The 22,735-nt window shown below is 37.3% G+C and overlaps 4 protein-coding genes and 1 pseudogene across 4 annotated transcripts; 4 read left to right on the top strand and 1 right to left on the bottom strand.

Annotated features, from left to right (window-relative positions):
• Positions 1 to 2,202: 2,202 nt before the first annotated feature.
• LOC127502473 (trace amine-associated receptor 1-like) lies at positions 2,203 to 3,217 on the top strand (annotated as a pseudogene).
• Positions 3,218 to 6,680: 3,463 nt separating this feature from the next.
• taar10b (trace amine-associated receptor 10b) lies at positions 6,681 to 7,694 on the top strand. The gene has a single exon (XM_051875409.1). It carries the CDS (start codon positions 6,684 to 6,686, stop codon positions 7,692 to 7,694), a length of 1,011 nt encoding a protein of 336 aa, XP_051731369.1. The 5' UTR covers positions 6,681 to 6,683.
• Positions 7,695 to 10,195: 2,501 nt separating this feature from the next.
• taar11 (trace amine-associated receptor 11) lies at positions 10,196 to 11,296 on the bottom strand. Its single transcript, XM_051875404.1, has one exon. The coding sequence runs from the start codon at positions 11,294 to 11,296 to the stop codon at positions 10,322 to 10,324; it is 975 nt and encodes a 324-aa protein (XP_051731364.1). The 3' UTR covers positions 10,196 to 10,321.
• A 2,525-nt stretch (positions 11,297 to 13,821) lies between these two features.
• taar1b (trace amine associated receptor 1b) lies at positions 13,822 to 18,206 on the top strand. Its single transcript, XM_051875403.1, has one exon. It carries the CDS (start codon positions 13,951 to 13,953, stop codon positions 14,959 to 14,961), a length of 1,011 nt encoding a protein of 336 aa, XP_051731363.1. The 5' UTR covers positions 13,822 to 13,950; the 3' UTR covers positions 14,962 to 18,206.
• A 135-nt stretch (positions 18,207 to 18,341) lies between these two features.
• Positions 18,342 to 20,250, top strand: LOC127502456 (trace amine-associated receptor 4-like). Its single transcript, XM_051875395.1, has one exon. It carries the CDS (start codon positions 18,810 to 18,812, stop codon positions 20,004 to 20,006), a length of 1,197 nt encoding a protein of 398 aa, XP_051731355.1. The 5' UTR covers positions 18,342 to 18,809; the 3' UTR covers positions 20,007 to 20,250.
• Positions 20,251 to 22,735: the final 2,485 nt, after the last annotated feature.

The raw sequence follows: 22,735 nt of genomic DNA, 5'->3' as shown, positions 1-22,735 counted from the left end.
GATGTTGTCTTCACCTCACAGCTGGTTGAAAAGAATCTGATGGTACATGGACAGAAATCATGTTCATGGATGAGATTATTAACATTACTGTAGTATGAAGCAGAGCAGGGCCGAGTGCTGTGGGAGCGGAACGAGGCCGCTGGAACGATTTTTTATAAGAGACGAGCGCAACACTCTGTGATGCTGTCATGCCAGTATGGGCCAAAAATCTCTGAGGAATGTTTCCAACACCTTGTTGAATCTATGCCATGAAAAATTAAGGCAGTTCTGAAGGCAAAAGGGGGTCCAATCCGGTACTAGGAAGGTGTACCTAATGAAGTGGTTGGTGAGTGTATAATTAAAAAACTAATTACAAAATTATCAAATTAAAAAATGATGATTTCATGTGACAATGATGATGATGCTTTTTAAAATATTTTAGACTGTATGCTTTTCGTCATATCAGTATTTAATCATAAAAAAAATCAGTTTAATGTGGTGATATCCTGAGGCGATCTCAAGGATTGGTATCTGGGCTGATTAAGTATTTTTTAACTGATCAGTATCAGCTATCCTAAGCCCAATCCTTCATTTTACGGCAGTTGTCACGCAGGTGTCGGACAGTAGGTGGCGGAATGCACCTTCAAGTGGGATTGTCAACCACCATTAAAAGGAAAGGAAGACGCTCAAATGTCTGTGTGTGATACGCAAGATCCTATAGCTGCGTCCCAATTCAGAGGCTGCATCCTTCAAGGATGTGGACATTAAAGGCCACACCTCAAAGGCCACGAAGGTCGGAACAATGCTGTAAAATTGGACGGTCTAGCTTATGGAGGATTGTTCTTGCCGCCCAGCAACTGTGACAGCTGCTGTTAATTGACAGTAACATTACGCGCACATTCAGGCTTTGGTGTTTAGCATATTTGATGCGCACTTTTGTAAAGAATCCCTCGAAAGTAATTTATTTATTGGTTATTTTTTATCTGCCGTCAGACTATTAGAAACGTCCTTGCCATAACGCATTGCGTTGGGTTGAGTCTTGCTTTTGAGTTGACTGTGAGTATCTTATTTAAGGCCTATAAATATAATTTCTGTAGTAATTGTTATATTGTAAATACTTTGTAGTGATAAATGCCCTTTTTTTAATTTTATTTTATTTTTTTACATTTGAGCCCCTGTCCCTGAGAAACTCTCTCACATCACTGAATACACTGGATTAATTTTAATAACTTTAATGTACTTGAAGTGTGACCAACCACTTGGAAAATACAAGTATCGGATCGGGACTCTGTATAGGCAAATACTCAATATTCAATGGCTCGGATTGGATCGGGGGCACAAAATACTTGATCGGAACATCCCTAGTTTCAAATATTGTTCACACAAAAACTATGTGTGTGTGTGTGTATCTTTCACCTGTATCAGTGACACCAATACACCACTTATTGACCTCAAAATAATAGTGAACTATCACTTTAAATCAAATGATCAAGAGGAAGTGACATTATTGGAGTGTTCAGAGAAGCCATGTTTAAAGGTTGAAGTTCAATTCTCATTTAACATTAATATAACATATCTCATCACATAAAGAAAAGGCAGAAAAAAAGTGTTTTGTATTTTTGCATTATTGGAAAGTGATGTTGTTGATGCTTGAATGTTATTTGGATTTTGTTTAGAAATGTTCAGCCTCATCAAATTTAGCATGACTTGTCAGAGCACTAACCATTAATCTTTAAATTGTTTAGATACCTATTTGTCCCCTATAGTCATGTTATTCCAAATTTAGCCATTGTTGAGATGCTGTTACAGGGCCTTGTTGCACTTTCTGCTGATTTGTTGTAGACTTTTGGGAAGACTGTTACCTTGGAAACTCAAATGTTGCGTGATTCGTCTGGAGGGAGGTTGTTATGAAACTCGTGTGCTACAGTATAAGTTTGCCCTCTCTATAGCTTTGGTTCATTTCAGATGGAAAGGTAAGAACATGGAGGACAGTCTGTGAAACAGAAATTTCCATGTAGATGAACATGATTGAAGTATTATTCAAAAATAAGACTTAAGTGCAGATTTATTTTCTTATTTGGTCAATTTCAGTACTGCATTTAAAATCCATTGTGGTTTTAACATGTAATTCATTCATAAAGATGCATAAACGTAGTTGCATTTTTAAAGGCTGGAACTGACTTCGCTGCCTTGTTTCAAACAGGGAACCTCCAGTGAATTGTGTAAATGGATGCGCAAATCAACATCAGCCAAAATGGAATCCTGGAAAAGTCTTTTCTTTGTTATCGAGTTTAGTAACACATCTTGTCAGAAGTTTGTCTATCCTTTGGAAACTCGAATATTACTCTACATCCTTTTTAGCGTCTCTTCAATTGTCACAATCATAGGAAACATGTTGGTGATCATAGCGGTCATTCATTTCAAGCAGCTTCACACACCAACTAACTACCTCATCCTGTCGCTGGCCGTGGCCGATCTGCTTGTAGGAGGATTTGTGATGCCTCCCAGCATGCTGCGCTCCATTGAGACGTGCTGGTATCTGGGAGATTTGTTCTGTAAATTACACAGCAGTCTTGATGTGACTTTGTGCACTGCGTCAATTTTAAACCTCTGTATCATTTCTTTAGACAGATATTATGCCATATGTCACCCCTTTCAATATCACAGTAAAATGACGTCACTGGCCACACTAGTTATGATTATTATCTGCTGGACTGTTTCAGCTGCTCTGGGGTTTGGCATGGTTTTCTTGCAGCTTAATATTCTTGGTATTGAAAATTTTTACTATGAGAACTTTGACTGTGATGGAATTTGCATGTTGCTTCACAGTAGAGAGGCAGCTACCTTGATGTCAATGACATGCTTTTATGTTCCTGCAGTTGTCATGCTCTGCATATATATGAAAATCTTACATGTGGCTAAAAGGCAGGTGCAGGCCATTCAGAGCGTGAATTCTGAATCAAAAAAAGAGGGAAAAGCCACTAAGACTTTAGCCATCATCATGGGGGTGTTTCTGACTTTCTGGATACCTTTTTTTCTATGTAATCTTATCGACCCCTTCATTGGCTACTCTGTGCCTCCACTGCTGTTTGACTTGTTCCTGTGGGTCGGCTACTATAATTCCACATGTAATCCTATAGTGTACGCCTTTTTTTACAGCTGGTTCAGACATGCATTCAAAGTCATTCTGTCTGTAAGAATATTTCACAGCAATTCTTCAAGAACAATCTTATTGTAAATGTGATATCACTGTGATCCTAGCCAAATGTGTTTATTGGAACTTAATGAAACAACATGACATTTTGCATTTGTTGATCATCTGTCATAGCTGTCATATTGCTGGATTTTGATACTTTATGGGCCTTTTTTTTGCCTCAGCAATGCAGAAACAAAGTATAAACATCTGCCATGTTTCCTGATCATCTCCTGATTCATAACTCACCCACACTGCAAAAACTGATATGAGTTTATAATTAGTGTTGTTTGACTTGTTATTCAGTAAAAATTGCTCTTTGAACAAAGTGAACCATCATACTTGAAGTGCAAAACAAATCTGTGTATTAATATGATATACCTGCCTGTATAAATATGCTTCACGACTTTCACAGCTTTTCTGAGTCCGCCAGTGTTGATGTTTGCCCCTCTCGGATCCTTATGAATTAATTTCTATAAAGTTTTACTGTTTGAAAATGCACGGTCAGTGCTAACCTCTCCCCTCCATAAGCACACTTTCAACATAAACCTTCAATGCACATATAAAAAAGAATTTGGCCCTAAGATACAATTCTATACAACTGTTTTATTAATTTTATTTTAAATATATAACAACATAAATTCAACATGGCTGTCAAAAGTGGTAAAGCACCAAGTACTGTATATCTAGACGATCAGCCTCTATCTTTTATATCCACACAGACAGACAAACAATACATGAACACCATGCATTAAAATGTTTATTTGTTCACTGTTCATTTCCATGGGAATTTCCATTCAGCTCCACTGTGACTTTTTAATAGGACTGAGAATAGGTCTATAGGATTGAGAACACTTTAATGAATCAGTTGCTGCTACAGCAGCACAGACATGACATGCAAATAAACAATGCTGACTGAGTCATTGCATGAAAGGAGTGCTATTTGGGTCCACAACATTTGATGAAGTTCTGCTATAAAGTGTTTTGCAAGGCTAATGCTAGGGGTGTGCGATGTGACCAAAATCTTATTTCACGGTATGAGAAATTTTACTTCACGATAACAATATAGCAATGCAAATAAAGCAATGCAATAAAGCAAATTACAAACAGTCGGACAAATACAATAGAGCAGAGATCCAAATTAAATAAACTTTAGGTTTTTCAGCTACAGTAGGTTTATTTAACATGTAGTTAAATACTGAAATACTACAGAAATTGAATAATCAATTGTAACTTAAACACTGCATAATCTTCACTGTATGAATCAAATATTAACGGATTCTTATTGAAGATACAAGTGGTTCAGTCAACAGCAGTGAGTGATTTTCTCTTTGTCTTTTTTTGTTTGATTAACATTAATGAGACAGAGCAGGTTATTGTGCTGCTGTCCCTTTAAGAACGAATGCACAGATCTAATATACTGACACACATCTGGTTTTCACCCAACTATTTACGTGAATTTAAGACATAACTGACTATAGCTGCATCCTAATTCACAGGCTGTATCCTTCTTAGGACGTGGACTTCAAAGGCCACACCTTCGAAGGCCACGAAGGTCGAAACAAGCATTGTTAAATAGGATGGTCTAGCCTATGGAGGATTGTTTGTAACGTTTGTGAGTAACGTTTGCACTCAACTTTTTTAAAAGTTATATTAAACTGTCTGAAAACAAAACAGGGTTCACAAACTGTCTAAATATGTTCACCATGGTCCATTTCTGTACATAATAAAGAGTATAAACTATAAATAATTGCCTCTTATTAAGCTATAGTTTAACATTTGAACTGCTTTTAAAAAAACATATTTTTACCTTTGTATCATTAGATATTTAAGTAAGTTGAAACCCAATACTTACATTTAAAAGCGTAATTTGGGAATTTAAAAAAAAAATCATGTCATCACCGGCGCTCAATGAATTCTGGGGTAGGCAAGGCCATGAAGGATCCATCTGTTGTATCCTTCACTTCACAGGCCGTATTTGGAGGCCACATTTGAAGGAGGCTTCGAATTGGAACAGCCTTCGTCGCGCCGCTGTTACGCAATCAACCTTAGAATGCGGCCTTCAAAGGATGCAGCCTCTGAATTGGGAGGGACACAGCTAAAGTTTATGTGAATACTCCACATGACGGGCATTTTGACATTATTGTCAGTCTATCTGACTACTCAAGAGCAATAAGATGTGAAAAAGAACTGAATTTGCGATCACATGCTGTCTCAGAGAGGCGGCTTTCTGTGCGCACGCTTCGGGTGTCAGTCATGCTTGTCGCAAACTATTTGAGGCTTGTCGCAAACTATTTTTTGTCCAAAAAATCCTCTATTGTGTGGTATCATTACGATTATTTAACTGCTCCCTATCGAGATGGAGCATCCCCTATCTCAAACCGTAAATATCAAACGTTTGATATTCATGGTTTGAGATAGGGGACGCTCCATCTCTTGATCTGACTCTTGATCAGGCTGCCTCTGACCTGATACCCACGATAGCCAATGAGAGTGAGCAAGCTTCACCTACCAGATGTTGCTTGCTTCTTTAACTGAAACTTGGCAGCCACAAACATGCCACAAAATTGGAGTATTGAGAAAGAAGATCACCCATATTCTTTTTTTTCTATTTTGTTTTTCACTGTAAAGCAGAACGTGTGGCAGGAGAGCCTGCTGACAACGTCAATTGTCCTCCATTTGTTTTTCTTCTCAAGTCACGAGTCTCCATGATCTCGCGCCACTGTGAAATCGTTCCTGGAATCAACAGGTGTGTGTGGTCTCGCAGTCTGGTTGAATGATCTAGTGTGTGCGTTCAGAACAGTATAATGCTAAAAATCTGTTGAAACTGTCATTATGTCTGTGGTCTCACACAGTTTTAAAATCAGTTAAGATTTGAAAATCGTCTATTGTGTCCCAGGCCTAAGTGACTTTGAACATGGCATGGTTGTTGGTGCCAGACTGCCTGACCTGAGTATTGCAGAAACTGCTGAACTACTGGGATTTTCAATCACAACCATCTCTAGGGTTTACAGAGAATGGTCAGAAAATATCCAGTGAGCGGCAGTTCTGTGAGCGAAAATGCCTTGTTGATGTTATTCCAAATTTAGCCATTGTTGAGATGCTATTACAGGGCCTTGTTGCACTTTCTGCTGATTTGTTATAGACATTTGGGAAGACTGTTACCTTGGAAACTCAAATGTTGTGTGATTCATCAGGAGGGAGGTTGTTATGAAACTCTTGTGCTACAGTATAAATGTGCCCTCTCTATAGCTTTGGTTCATTGTAGACGGAAAGGTAAGAACATGGATGACAGTCTGTGAAACAGAAATTTCCATGTAGATGAACATGATTGGAGTATTATTCACTTAAGTGCAGATTTTTTCTCCTATTTGGTCAATTTAAATATTGCATTTAAAATCCATTGAGGTTTTAACATTCATAAGGATGCATAAACATAGTTGCATTTTTAAAGGCTGGAACTGACTTCGCTGCCTTGTTTCAAACAGGGAACCTCCAGTGAATTGTGTAAATGGACGCGCAAATCAACATCAGTCAAAATGGAATCCTGGAAAAGTCTTTTCTTTGTTATGAGTTTAGTAACACGTCTTGTCAGAAGTTTGTCTATCCTTTGGAAACTCGAATATTACTCTACATCCTTTTTAGTGTCTCTTCGATTGTGACAATCATAGGAAACATGTTGGTGATCATAACAGTCATTCATTTCAAGCAGCTTCACACACCAACTAACTACCTCATCCTGTCGCTGGCCGTGGCCGATCTGCTTGTAGGAGGAGTTGTGATGCCACCCAGCATGCTGCGCTCCATCGAGACGTGCTGGTATCTGGGAGATTTGTTCTGTAAATTACACAGCAGTCTTGATGTGACTTTGTGCACTGCATCAATTTTAAACCTCTGTATCATTTCTTTAGACAGATATTATGCCATATGTCACCCCTTTCAATATCACAGTAAAATGACGTCACTGGCCACACTAGTTATGATTATTATATGCTGGACTGTTTCAGCTGCCCTGGGGTTTGGCATGATCTTCATGGAGCTGAATATTCTTGGCATTGAAGATTTTTACTATGAGAACTTTGACTGTGATGGAAGATGCATGGTGTTTCAGAGCATAGAGGCAGCGACCATAATGTCATTGACCTGTTTTTACGTTCCTGCAGTTGTCATGCTCTGCATATATATGAAAATCTTACATGTGGCTAAAAGGCAGGTGCAGGCCATTCAGAGCGTGAATTCTGAATCAAAAAAAGAGGGAAAAGCCACTAAGACTTTAGCCATCATCATGGGGGTGTTTCTGACTTTCTGGATTCCCTTTTTTCTATGTAATCTTATCGACCCCTTCATTGGGTACTCTGTGCCTCCACTGCTGTTTGACTTGTTCCTGTGGGTCGGCTACTATAATTCCACATGTAATCCTATAGTGTATGCCTTCTTTTATAGCTGGTTCAGACATGCATTTAGAGTAATTCTGTCTGGAAGAATATTTCACAGCAATTCTTCAAGAACAATCTTATTATAAATGTGATACCACTGCGAACCTAGCCAATTGTGTTTATTGGAACTTAATGAAACAACATGACTTTTTGCATTTGTTCATCATGTGTCTTAGCTCTCACATTGCTGTATTTTCATATCTGATGTGCCTTAGAATTTTGCCTCAGCAATGCAGAAATAAAGGCCATCTGCCATGTTTCTTGATCATCCTGATTCATAACTCACCCACACCGCAAAAACTGATACATATTATACATATTATAATATAATAATATAATAATATAATAATATGTATAACTGATACATATTATAAGTTTATAATATGTTATTGTCTTAATATGTTATTGTCATTATTTCTTCTCAAATGTATTTTGTTTAAAGAATATTAGATACTCTACCTGGAAACTAATGCAAAAATATTTGTTAAAATTGGATTTTTTGCAGAGCAGAGACCCATCGGTAAAACTGCATGATCTTGATCCACTCTATCCCAGTCAGACAAACTGTAGGAAATAAGCAATATAATGTCATAAAAATCCTTAAGTGTGTTCGTTCTTGTGTAATTTTTAGCCTGTGTGTGTGTGTGTGTGTGTGTGTGTGTGTGTGTGTGTGTGTATATATATACACACACACACACACAGGCTGTCTTGGGTATAAACAGAGTGAATATACACTTAACTTCAACTACACTTAGAGCAAGCTCACACTGCAAAAAAATGCTTTTCTTACTTATTATTTTTGTCTTGTTTCCAGTCTAAATATCTAAAAATTCTTAAATCCAAATGCTTTTACTAGATAAGTTAAATGACATTAGATAATTTTTCCCGTGAGTTTTTGCTTAAAACAGGCTAAATTATCTGCCAGTGGGGTAAGAAAAATAATATTGTTTCTGTTTGGGACATTATTTGGGAAGATTATTTTTCTTACCCCATTGGCAGATAAGTTTGCTTCTTTAAGCAAAAACTCACTTGATTTAGATTTTTTTTCTTCAGAAAACAAGAAAAAATATCTTATGTCTTTTAACTTATCTAGTACAAGCATCTGGATTTAAGAATTCATAGATATTTAGACTAAAAACAAGACAAAAATACTAAATAAGAAATGCATTTTTTTGCAGTGCAGTCTTAATGGGGTCCTATTATGTTTTTTTTTTTTTTTTTTAATATTCAAATTTCTTTAGTGTTCAGTGTTGCTGTTTGAAAATGAAAAAGGGTCTGAAAGTTACAAAGAACAAAATCACTCCAAAGGGAGTTATTCTCTATATGAGTAAGCACTGTTTCTGAACTCCTTGAAACGCCTCGATTGTAGTCTTGAGTTTTCTTTCGAGAACAAACAAGTCAAAATATTCCTCATATAAATAATTCCTGCCCAAGGCATACGTAATAAAGGGGCGAGGCCTGGTTGAGTTGTGTTTGTAGTGTATTGAAACTCATGTTTATGGTAAGAGGCGTGACATTTCCGAAACATGGTGGAAGCGCTTGACCGATAACAACACACTGGTCCAGCTGACTAATCGGAGCTTTTTAGCATCCCTTTACCGGGGTGACTCCTCACTCTTGGCTGGTTCCACAGCCAGGAATACGGGGGAAATACTAGTAAATACCGGGCCCGGAGCCCTCTCCTCGGAAAGCACACCAAATACGCTTACCATTTACTCTATGTGACTTATTTGTAAGTGTGAATTGTGCAGCAATATTTAAATCAGAAATATTTCATTACAGTATAATGGACTTAAATAGATCAGTTTAATTAATCAGTTTTGTCACAATGCCCTTGCATCTTTATAATAATTATTCACATAAGTTGGGATGGGGAGCATTGCAGGACCACTATTCACTATTGTTCTGTTCCTAGACCATTTTAACTGGGGGGCCAGTTGTGATTTTATGAGGTCAATAATATTATACCTTAAATGTCATACAAGTGTAAAGTGAGAGTTATAGTAGATGTTGAAAAATCTATTTGCAACATGTATTAATTTAATAATTATGTCATATTACAATTGATAAGTACTTATATTAGATATCACAAATTATTTGGTGATATATGATTCAGGATTTAAGAGGACCATTTGTTTTTAATTAAAACATTTTAAATGCAAATTACCAAGTAATATTGTGAAATTTTTATTGAGATTTAGTGATAACATTCTTTGCTGTCAAGGAAAATGGGGAAAGTGCCAAATACCACAGATGGGTTTATAGCCAACATATGATAAGGAACAATAGGACAGGATTGGGAGGCTATATGAGTCAAAAGGCCTCAGCTGATCCTTAGGGAGTGAAAACACACAGAATATTTTATTTTATGTATTGTATGACTGTTTTGCTTGTCACAAATAATTGATTTCAAGACAAACACAGGTTGGATGCTCAAGAAGCATTAAATATGTAAAAAGGCAGTAGGAATTTGCATCAGTGACTAAATAAGTGCATGCATGTTCTGTATATTAAATAAAAGTATCATAGTTCATTACAATTATTTTTTAATAATTATATTAATTATAATGATTATAATGTGGTTCAAAAACATTTTTATAATAAATAGAAGCTTCACATGCAATGAAAATGACGTTAATGAAATAATAAGAAAGCATTTAGAATAAAAAAAATGAAATAACATATGCTTCTAGATTTTATAATAGGAGCACAATTAGCACAATTTATATAGTTTTTTGAACAGAAGTTTGGATTTTTCTCTGAACCAGCCGTAAAAGAAAGCATAAATCAAAGGGTTAAACACTGCGTTCAAATAAGCCACCCACATTAGGACCTCATATAATAGTGCTGGTATTGTGTGGTTAACAACAGGATCTATGATGTTACACATGAAATAAGGTGTCCAGCAAGACATAAAAACTCCAATGACAATAGCAAGCGTCTTAGTGGCTTTCAGATCCTTTTTACTAACTGATGAGCTTGAAGGGTAGTTATTAATAACACGAACATGTTTCTGTGCTATAACAAAAATCCTGCTGTAAATGCTGACAATTATAAACATAGGGAGGAAGTAAAACACAATCGAATATGTCACTCCAATTTCTCTTCCATGCAATGCTAAACACCCTCCCTTGCAAGCAACATGCAGCTCCTCGGTTCTTTTTACTTCGATTTTCAACTCTGAGAATATGATGCCAAAGCCAAAAAAGGCAGAGAAGCACCAGCTGACCAGGATCATGGCTACGCTCACACGTGTGGTTATTCTGCTGTGATATTGCAGTGGTTGACAAACTGCATAATAACGGTCAATTGAGATAAACGTGAGGTGCAAAACAGATGCGTTACACAGCGTAAAATCAGTGCCGGAGTGAAACTTGCAGAAGAAGTCTCCAAAGTACCAGCATGTCTCCAAAGAGCGCACCATACTGGGGGGCATGACAAAGCTGCCCAGGAACAGGTCGGATACAGCCATTGAGACAATCAGGTAGTTGGTGGGTGTGTGGAGCTGCTGGAAACAGGAGATGGTGCAGATGACCCACAGGTTGCCGAATACAATCACAATGATGGTTATAGCAAAGAGGAGGTAGAAGGGAGCACGAATGATAGGAGAATAGACAGTTTTTACACATGAGTCGTTCAGGGATTCGAAACAAAGGCCGAAAGACTCTGCTGTCCATAGTTGAGTCATTGTACAGGCACTTTTAATACCTAGAATGAGAAAACAACTTGATTAGGCCTCTTTTTTGATGTAAAGAAAATACTAGAAAATACTGTATAAAGACCCAGTGAGACAATAAAAAAACGTAAAAAAATTAATTTTAAAAAATATAACGTTAAATTACATACTTAAAATATAAAAATAGCTTGCTAAATTTACATCTTATTTTTACACAAGATTACAATTTGATAAGTGAGTGTCTTGTGTGTGTGTGTGTGTGTGTGTGTGAGTGTCCTTTTTTTGTAATCTTACCACAGAAAGACTTCCTATGTCCTGAGCAGCTGATGGAACGTCTGTATTTTCTTGCCTTTTGAATACTTTCACAAAGAGAGTGTGTTTCTCTGAACCAATAAAAAAGGGCTTCTTTTTGTCATGTGATTACAAGGAATTCCTAATTGGCTTTCGGGTCTCAAGATGTTGTAAGAGTAAAAGAGTAAGAGTAAAAAAAGAGTGTGTGTTTCTAGTGTCAGTTTGGCTTGTTGTCCAGTTATTATGCAATTATATTAAAGTATGTTTTGCTAATGATTTTTGTTTTTTGAAAGACTCTTAGGGACCATTTACACAACAGTGTTTTTAACTAAAAACGGAAAACTTTTTATGCTGTTCATTTACACGACAACAGCGTTTTGGGGGCCTGAAAACGCAGACTTTTGAAAACGGGTTTCAAAGTGCAAGTTTTTGAAAACAATAGCGTTATCATCTCTGTGTAAACTACAAAAACATTAATTTGTGAAGACCCAGCGCAGTGCGGCGCCAGGCATGACGCAAGTGTTTTTTGCTAGTTTCAGCCCAATGCAGTTATCTTTTCACGTCCAGCGCCCATGTTGTTTAAATAGCAAATGCATTTGCACCCATTTGTGCGCCCATGGGCATGCTGATCTGAAAACGAGGTGTGTTCAGGCGCATTGTTGGCGTGTTGCTATTTTGAGGCAACTAAAATAGACTGCGCCATTGACCAACTGAAACCTGGTCTAAAGTCAATGGTGTAATTTTTTATATTTTGTCATTTAAAGAGCGTGTTACTGCACTTATAGGCGGGTGCACAGCGCGCGCACACTCTGCTTATTACACACACAGGGACGTGCAGCAGCACACATGCCAAATATTAAAAATAAAAGGATTACAATGTAAAAGATTATTATTGTGTGCATAAAGATAAAAATACTTTGGTGGAATCCGGCTTGTCCCGCAGATGGTCTGCTCGAACGCTTTAACCTCACGTACGAGCAGATCTGTTTCCTTGCTAGAGAAGCATTAATTTTTTCTGCTTGCAAATTACACCATACAAATAGCGAATTCGCCATGACGCGAGCGCAACTGGCTTTTAAAGGGAATGGGAGATAAAACTCTAATTGGTTTATTGTATGTTGCGCCCAAAACACACCCATTACTCATTAAGAGGATAGGGACAACCCTTTTAGACCATGTGCCGGGCGCGCCGACCATTTTTCCTGTCGTTAAACTAGCGAAAGTGCATTTGGACATGCCCTAAGTGCGCTTTAGACCATGCGCTTAGGTCGTTAAAATAGGGCCCATAGTGTTTCTTTAACAAGTTACATCGCTAACTACTGGCCTGGCATGCATAATACAGCGTTTTTAGTTGTTTACCGTTTTTAGCACATCGTTCTCATGTAAACATACCCTTTAAATCATGAAATAGACTTTTCTTTAAATATTAAACATTTTTTTCCTTGTCTGCTTTCTTTGAGACTTTGTGCATTCTTGTGATGCCATCAACCAATCAGCGTTGTCATTGTCATTGTCACTTTCTTGCAGTTTCAGAGATTGAACTCAGTTCTAGAAACATTTATTTTGAGTTGTAAATGCCATGTGACTAATTTTTGAACCACTTGAAACATAGGAAAACACATTTCATGCCTTTAAGAGCAAATTGTTAACTGGTGAAGAATCAGGTTGCTATAATGTAATGAGATCGCTGTAATGTAAAATGAGATGTAGTCTTCAGGCCTAAATAAGAGGAAATGAATAATAGTTAAAAAGCATGACAGTAAAAAACAAATTGCTGAAAAAATATCTTATTTTTGCTGGTTCATGAGGTGGCACTTGGACATTTCCAGTCATTTTCTGTGGCAGCAGGGCTTTCTGCTGCACTTTTTTTTAAGCAGAAGGTTGCAAGTTGTTTTGGAAAGAAATTATGATATACAGATGATATCTATCTATATATCATAGTTATATACAATAGTTTCCACCTAAAAATAATTAATAAATTAAAGATGTTCATATGTGTTTTATTTGCTAACAGAAGCTGGACAGACACATTCAGTTCTTTCTGGAGGAAGTCTATTAATGTTTCATGAGAAATGTTGAAAAGACTACTGTTTATAGTAGCTCCTTCTATTGAAATTCCTTAAAAGGAAAATTCAGGAAAATTTATTTCTCCCTTGGGAGAAAGTCTATTTTTTTGGGAAAGCAGTTTAATGTAAACCATGTGGTTATTTATAGCCGTTTTACAATGTAGATGGTACAAATGTCAACAGAACTATTTGAATTAAACAGACTAAAACTAGCCCATCATATTCCATGGGACTATTTGTTTTCATGAGTTTCTGCTTCATGTAACGGATTCATCGAGGGTCAAGGTGAATGGACTATCAAACAATAAAATGGATCTCTGTTATGAGGCTTTGAATGGATCCTGTGGGAAGTATATACAACCGTACAGCGTCCACATTCCGATGCTCATCGCTGTGATGTTGATCACCTTTGTGACCATGATTGGGAATTTACTGGTCATCATCTCCATAGGGCATTTCAAGCAACTCCACACACCAACAAACCAGCTGATTCTGTCTCTCGCTCTGTGTGACTTTCTGCTCGGGCTGTTTGTAATGCCGTTGAGTGCTGTTCGTTCCATTCAGGGCTGTTGGTACTTTGGTGATTTCTTGTGTAAGTTACACACATGCATTGACATTACTCTCAGCACCGCTTCAATTTTCCACCTCGTGAGTGTGTCTGCTGAGCGCTGCTGTGCCGTGTGTCGCCCACTAACATATCATTCCTGCATCGGTTTTCCAACGGTGCTGTTAATGATCTCTACAAGCTGGCTGATCCCTGCCATATTCGCTTACGTGATTACCTTCTTCGAGCTCAACCTCCAGGGCGGTAAGGACTTCTATGAAACACATGTACGCTGTGTGGGAGGATGCCACGTCTTCTTTAGTCACGGTCCGGCGGTGATCACCTCCCTGGTTTCCTTCTACATCCCTGGCTTTGTCATTATTGGGATCTATTCTAGAATCTACATGGTGGCCCAAAAGCAAGCGAGATCTATTAGTCATCAGCTGAACCAGCTGAGGAGAAGTTATTCATCGGGAAGCACACGACGTCAGGCACGGAAGGCTACAATAACGATTGCTATCGTGGTTGGAGTTTTTCTGGTTTGCTGGACTCCCTTTTTCCTCTGTAACATCCTGAATCCTTTTATTGGCTACACAACTCCCCCGATGCTGATTGATGCACTTGTTTGGTTTGGCTATGTTAATTCCACCTTAAATCCTTTTATTTATGCATTCATGTATTCTTGGTTCAGAAAAGCTGTAAGGATTATAGTAACTGGGGAAATATTTCAAAACAATAGCAGCAGAAAACAGTTAAACTACTTAACTAATGCCTAATTCAGAATAGCATACTACTCTTACTACGAATCATTTGGGCCAGTTAATTTACTTCAAAAAGGCCCTGTTTACACCTGGTATTAAGATGCGTTTTGGTCAATTGAATCACAAGTGGACGACGCTAAACACAGATGTAAACGGGGTGTAAAATGTTTTGAGCTTGTCCACTTTCGACCACTTCCAGAGGTAGTCGAAAACACATTCGACCGGATTGCTTTCCTAGTGTAGACGCTCATGTGGTCAAATGCATTTCAAACAGCCGCAGAAGACCGCCTACTCTCCGCCTGCTTACCTAATGCCTAAACATTATGGGAAGCGCGCTAGCCAGACAAAACTTTGTCGGCTGAAGATTGGTTTAAAGCCAAAAAACGTTAAACCCAGTGTTCTCACACTATTCTTGGTTTCTTTTTAAATGCAATTTCATAATACCATGTAATGTCTGTATAATATGTTCTTTTATTAATTTGTACATTTCAGAATCAATTTATTTCAGAATGATATTCCAAAGTAAGAAAGACATTACAAATTCGACCCGGAAATTCAAAATTGAGATCGCTCCCCCTAGCAGTGAACCTTTCTGAAACTTTCCAAAACAGCTGTGACGTAACGAAGCCATACTTGCTGATTAAATCACGTGACTTTGGCAGTTTGATACCCGCTCCGAACCACAGTTTTGAATCTTTTGTTGTGCAGGTATCAAACTGCTAAAGTCTTGTGTCACGAAGCAGTTTCAAAAGTGCACATCACTACTCTTAACATCTTGCTGTATCTTATACTATACATGGCAGTAATAGTAAGAGCAGTGCTCATGTATGCTATTTCATATTCATCATTTGCAGTTGAGTCATGTTCCAACATCATATATAACAAACTTTTTCAGAATGAATAGTTTACCCCAAAATGATATTTCCGTTTGAATTTTAACTGTGTGAAAAATCATAAAAACCACAAACATAGTCTATACAGTTTGTGCACTACACTACATTCCAAGTCCTCTGAAGTTTTATGTGATGCAAAGACTGCATTTTCCATTTAAAAAATATTCCTCTCTGCGGCAGCTCTCAAATGTATTTTTGCATTTGTTATTTGTCATATGGCCTCAGAAGATTCAATTATTTATTTTTTCATTTTTAAATCATTTTTATGGTGCTTCCCTGGTAAGCCATACTTTTCTATTTTGAAGCAGGCTGGAATAAGGAAATACTACATTGGAGAGATTTTACAGTGAATTTATTGCAGTGCACCTCAAAAGAGACGTCAGTGTCCAAAAGAGAGTCACTTGCGTTAATAACTGGTTGTCAGATATTCAAACTCTGTCTGAACAGATCATGACTAAAATAGTAGTAACAAAAGCAGCTTATTTGTGAACATTTTCTGTTATGAAACAGTATGGGTGCTATCATTATAATGCTCACTTAAATGCATTTATGCTGATGATTTATAATAATGCACTCCTGTATGATTTAATTAATACTAAATATAGTATTATTTCATGCTGTTTATGTTGTTTTTAGAGTCCAAGGCCATCTGTTACATGATTGTTTGTGTTTTAGTTAGATAATTCTCTCTTAATGATGTTAAACGCTTTCACTCGACTCATTTAATCTGCTGTTGGATTCGAAAGTTTGGATCAAAGTGCTGGTGTGCGCTGTTCGTCTCTTGACTGCCATTTCATATCACGCCTGGGATAAAGATCAGTGGGTGATTATGGGTAAACAGGCTGATGTCATACTGCACCTGATGGGTTATTAGTGCTGAGGAGGCTGTTGTTGTATTCATCCTAATGACTGACAGTGTTAATGATGGGACTTCACACATTTGGATTTTGAGGCATGTTTGAGAGTCATTAAAATGGAGTGGTTGTAACAAGTCTCATGGGAACTTTTGTTCACCAAAATAACAGAAAACATTACATCACTGCAGAGGAGTGTGTTTGTGAGTACGGGGAGTTTGTTTAGTCCCTATGCATGTGTGTTTATGTGACAATAGACATGAAGCAAAAGCAAATGTAATTTAATGTGAATTAAATTCATTTTCATGAAATTTAAAATGTAAAATATTATCATGGTATATTTGAAAAAAAGCTCTCATTAGGAACAAGAATCCTTCAGTCAATCATTTGTGTTCTTACATGTACACCCAGTTCATTGATCGGCCTCACCATCTTTTTTGCTCTTTTATACTCTTTTGGATAGCTTTGAAAAGTTCTCAAGATTATGATAATGAAAATTTGTATGCATAGATTGTGTCTCTTTGTGGAAAAAAAGGAGAATATTTTAGACCTTGTGTTGCCACTGCTTTTATGCCAAAGAATTGTGACTCTTGGAAGTATTAGTTAGAATGGGTTAAATGTTATATATACTGTATACACATACTAATGAGTCAAACCATTATGATCACCTGCTTAATATGCTGTTGGTCCTCTGTGTACTGCCAAAACAGTGCAGACCTGCTGAGGCATGACCTCTACAAGACCCCTAAAGGTGTCCTGTGGTCTCTGGCACCAAGACGTTCAAGTCCGAAGATCCTTCAAGTCCTGTAGGTTGCGAGGTGGAGCTTCCGTGGATTGAACTTGTTAGTCTACCACATCCCACAGATGTTCAATTGGATTAAGATCTGGGGAATATGGAGGCCAGGGCAACACCTTGAACTCTTTATCATGTTGCTTAATCAATTCCTTAACAATGTGTGCAGTGTGGTAGGGTGCATTACCCTGCTAAAAAAAAAGGCCATTTTAACTAGGAACACCATTGTCATGAAGGGGTTTACCTAGATAAATATGTCAAAATATATGTCCACGTGAATGGCTGGACCCAGGGTTTCCCAGCAAAACATTGCCCAGACTGTCACACTCCCTCCACCGGCTTGTCATCATCCTACAGTGCATCCTGGTGCCATCACTTCCCCAGGTAAACGCCGCTCATGTACACGGTCATCCACTGATGTAAAAGAGAAACGGGATCAGGCAACCTTCTTCCACTGCTCCAATGTCCATTTCCGACGCTCACATGCCCATTGTAGCTGCTTTTGACAGTGGACAGGGGTCATCATAAGCACTCTGATTAGTTTGTGGCTATGCAGCAGAGTGTGATGCACTGTGTGTCGTGACACATTCCTTCCATAACCATCATAATATTTTGTGTGACTTGTGCCACAGTAGACCTTCTGTTGGCTCTGACCAGAAGGGATAGCCTTCGTTGCCCTTGTGCATTGATGAGCCTTGGTCGCCCAACACCCTGTCGCCGGTTTGGCGACAGGGTGTCAGACTGTAATCTGGCCGTCTGTCTGTGTTTTTTGAAGTTGCAAAAAATAAATAAATAAACAAATAAAGATTACTAGAGTATGTTTTACAAGAAAATAGGCTACCATTTCAGTTTTTATACTTCAAAATTTCATGTTTAATCCAGTGTGTTACTTGCCGTTTCTTTAATTATTAGTGAAATTTACCAGCAATTTCTGAGTGAAAATTGTTTATTAAAGTAAATTTACACCAATTTAAAAAGTTATGGGGTCACTAAAGTGTTCTGGGAGGCTGCTACCTGGTTGCTATGTTGTTCTAAGTGGTTGGTAAGCAGTTGCTGAATTGAGATTTGAATTGGTTTTTGCCAAAATGTTTGTCTGTGCATCCTTAGCTGCTAGTATTTTACTTTTAATAATGTAATAATGATGGTCTCTTTTCTTTTTTTCCCCCCACATTGTATGAATGGGGTCTGATTTTTTTTAATTTTTTTTATAATCTCCAGAGTTCATGATGTTTTTGTAACCATAGGTTAAATTGACAGGTGTAGGAGGGTTACTTCGAATATGAGAGTATATATGAGCACAACTGAGCTGCTCTGAGTCCATCAATGGAGTTAAATTGGATGGGCATGTACTATATATATGTTTATCTTTCTTTGGATATTAGTCTTTACCAAACTGTAATTCATGAAATTGTTCTTTTTATACTTATGTTTATAATTGTTAGCCTTTTTACGATTACTAAGAAAATCATCTCTGCAACTGGGCCAAATGTGATGACTTCAAATGCGACTGACACTGAAAATATATTTCTCTGCTATCCACTCCTGCTGGACTCCTGTCCGAAATTGCAACATCTCACTGTAGTTAAAGTGGCAATGTATGTTTTCATGGTGCTGATGATCCTCACAACAGTTTTTGGGAATCTGCTGATCATCATCTCCATCTCTCACTTCAAACATCTAAAGTCTCCAACTCATCTGATCGTTCGCTCTCTGGCTGCCAGTGATTGTCTGCTGGGCTCTTTGGTCATGCCGTACAGCATGGTGCGATCTGTTGAAGGCTGCTGGTATCTGGGAGATTTTGTGTGTAAAGTTCATTCTAGTTTAGACATGACCTTCTGTATCTCTTCCATACTACATCTCGGTTTAATATCTATTGACAGGTATTGGGCCATTTGTGATCCTTTAAGGTACAAAATGAGGGTCACAAACAACACTGTGACTGTATTTACTACCTTCACATGGCTGTTTTCATTTCTCTACAGTTTTTCTATTGTGTTTTCAGGGGTGAACAAAATTGGCTTGGAGTCGTTTATCATGCAGGTTTACTGTGTGGGAAGTTGTGTTCTGTTTTTTAACAAACAGTGGGGTATTATATGTCCAATTCTTACATTCTTCCTTCCCGGAACAATCATGACCTCTCTGTATATGAAAATCTTCTGTGTTGCAAGAAAACATGCAAAGGTTATGTCAGAAAGAGTGACTGTGGCAGCAACAGGAGGGTTGAAGAGCAAAAGCTCTGCACACAGAGAGAGAAAAGCAGCGAAAACTCTGGCCATTGTCATGGGTGTTTTTTATCTCTGCTGGCTGCCTATTTTTATTGCTACTATCATTGACTCCTGTCTTAATTTTGTGACTCCAGCTAGTATCTTTGATGCTTTAGTTTGGTTTGGATACTTTAACTCCACTTGTAATCCACTGATATATGGTTTTTTCTACTCTCGTTTTCAGAAGGCCTTTATGATTCTCATATCATCCTGTTTTTATGGCTTCAGTGACTCAAGCACCTTGACATTTGAATGAATATGTTAATCATTTTACATCAGGATATCATGTTATGCTTTACAATAAAGATTTTCTTTCTCTTATTAGCCTACATGCTTTTATATGCTAGTTTGTGAGTGCTGAAGTGATTTATTTTAAGATATTGTTGACAATATGATAAAATGTAAATACGATTTTACAATAATTCAAATAAACTGATCAAGGACTAGTTCTATATCGAAGAACCTCTTAAATTGATTGAAAGTTGTGATCTTATTCTTTAATATTCCTTAAGTTAGAAATGCAACAGTCACTCTTAACCTAAACTGTTGTAAGGTTATGCAACAGTTTAAGCTAATTTAGAAATGAAGTAGAAAAAGACATAAAATAATGTTTGTATATATAAATAATGATGTACAGATGCAAAAATATTGATCACATATGCATGTTTTTTACATTAAAACAATCACTTTAGAAGAACATCTGTGTCCTAATGTGCATTTGTTTTACTTTTGATTTTGTAGAGAATTAGATAAAATGTGTAGGTGTATTCTTCAATATTTTACACACAAATGTATGCACGCACACACACAAATACATCATTATACTCAATAAGCTCAAGAAATCTATGCAGAGAAACTGTTATCACTTTTGATCACCAGGTGGCACTATGCCCTACATGGTTAAAGGATTAGTTCACTTCAGAATTAAAATTTCCTGACAATTTTCTCACCCCCATGTCATCCAAGATGTTCATGTCTTTCTTTCTTCAGTCAAAAAGAAATTAAGGTTTTTGAGGAAAACATTCCAGGATTTTTCTCTATACAGTAGACTTCAACGTCTACCAACAGGTTGAAGGTCCAAATTGCAGTTTCAGTGCAGCTTCAAAGGGCTCTAAACCATCCCAGCCGAGGAATAAGGGTCTTGTTTAGTGAAACGATCTGTCATTTTCTAAAAAAAAAAAAAATTGATATACTTTTTAACCTCAAATGCTCGTCTTGCACTAAGGTAACGTGTGACGTAGGCGGAAGTACCGTGGTAAAGCGAAAAACTCATTTTCTCCACCTAATTCAAAATAGTCCGACATCTTTGTTTTAATTTTTTTGTAAAGGCAGTTTGACAGTCTTTGCATGTTCTCTTGTAGACACTTGCTTGGTACTTCTGCCTACATCACGCGTGACCTTCACAACGTTATTACGTAATGTGTGGCGCATCACAGAGCAGTGCAAGATGAGCATTTGTGGTTAAAAAGTACATACTTTTTTTTTTTTTAAATGACCAATCGTTTCACTAGATAAGACCCTTATTCCTCGTCTGGGATTGTGTAGAGCCCTTTGAAGCTGCACTGAAACTGCAATTTGGACCTTCAACCTGTTGAACTCTGTTGAAGTCCACTGTATGGAGAAAAAAACAGGGAATGTGTTCCTCAAAAACTTTAATTTCTTCTCGACTGAAGAAAGAAAGACATAAACATCTTGAATGACATGGGGGTGAGTAAATTATCAGGAAATTTTAATTCTGAAGTGAACTAATCCTTTAAGGGTATTTTCAAGGCACAATGCTCATGATGCTTAAGGTCATATTTCACCCATAAATGAAAATTATTTCTTATTTGGAACAGAAAAAAAGATATTTTGAAAAATGTCTCAGTGTTTTGTTTTTTTTTTTCGTTTTTTTTTCATACATTGATTGTCAGTGGGGTCCAATGTTGTTTGGATCCCAACGTTATATGGTCTGAGTGTCAGTTTCTCAGTGCAGTGTACAAATGGAGGTCTGGATTTTATGCAGTGTTATTTTATGGCACTTTTCCACTGCATGGTACGGTTCGGTACGGCTCGCTTAAATTGTACCACCTCGGTGGAGGTTCCAAGCATGCCGTACCGATACTAAATGTGACATGTAAACACTGCAGACCACTGATTGGTCAGAAAGAATCGTCACTACCAGCGTCATTGGATTTGAAACACGAGACACCAAAACCTGCTAGATTTAAATATTCAGTAACAGCCACCACAGTATCATTTGTTTGCGCTACGTTTGGCTTTAATCGAATGTTGCACACAACTTGAAAAAAGAAATGGCTGTATCATGGTCAGTAAACGAGGTGCAGACTTGTTGGTAGCCGAGGAGCGGATCCACGGCAGTAGAGGCGGCGCAACTATACGATCAGCCTATAATCCCACCCACTTTGAAGCGGTACTAAACCGCAGTGGAAAAGCAAACTGCAAGTAAAGCGAGCCGAGTTGTACCACACAGTGGAAAAGCGCCAGTAGTATCATTGAAATACTATTATAGTTTTTATTATTTTGATTTGGTTTTCATTTTAGTTGGTTTTAGTAACTTTATTGTATTTTTTTCTCATCAGTTTTTCTTTTTCAATATATATAGTTTTATTCAATAAAAATTTCAATTAGTCTAGTATAACAACTTAAACTAAATGAAAATGAGCTGCTATGAAATGTTACCTTGACAACTAGCTAAAATAAAAGAAGTATTTTTATACTTTTTTTTCAGCTAAAGTTTATTGTATTTCAAATAACAAACGTTGGTAACACTTTACAATAAGGTTCATTAGTTAAACATTAGTTAATATAATAACTAACATGAACTAACCACGGGCAATACATTTGTTACTGTATTTACTAATCTTCGTTAATGTTAGTTAATGAAAATACAGTTGTTCATTGTTTGTTCATGTTAGTTCACAGTGCATTAACTAATGTTAACAAGATTTTAGTAATGTATTAGTAAATTTTGAAATTAATATT

This window comes from Ctenopharyngodon idella, chromosome 20 (assembly GCF_019924925.1).
Source record: "Ctenopharyngodon idella isolate HZGC_01 chromosome 20, HZGC01, whole genome shotgun sequence".
NCBI lineage: Eukaryota > Metazoa > Chordata > Actinopteri > Cypriniformes > Xenocyprididae > Ctenopharyngodon > Ctenopharyngodon idella.
Note: the sequence above shows the minus strand (reverse complement) of the source record. Positions and strands in the feature narration are given on the sequence as shown.

What these genes read in the sequence shown, in the direction of transcription:
- taar11 (XM_051875404.1), bottom strand. Translation starts at nt 11,296, where the DNA reads ATGACTCAACTATGGACAGCAGAGTCTTTCGGCCTTTGTTTCGAATCC.
- taar10b (XM_051875409.1), top strand. Translation starts at nt 6,684, where the DNA reads ATGGACGCGCAAATCAACATCAGTCAAAATGGAATCCTGGAAAAGTCT.
- LOC127502456 (XM_051875395.1), top strand. Translation starts at nt 18,810, where the DNA reads ATGGAGTTAAATTGGATGGGCATGTACTATATATATGTTTATCTTTCT.
- taar1b (XM_051875403.1), top strand. Translation starts at nt 13,951, where the DNA reads ATGGATCTCTGTTATGAGGCTTTGAATGGATCCTGTGGGAAGTATATA.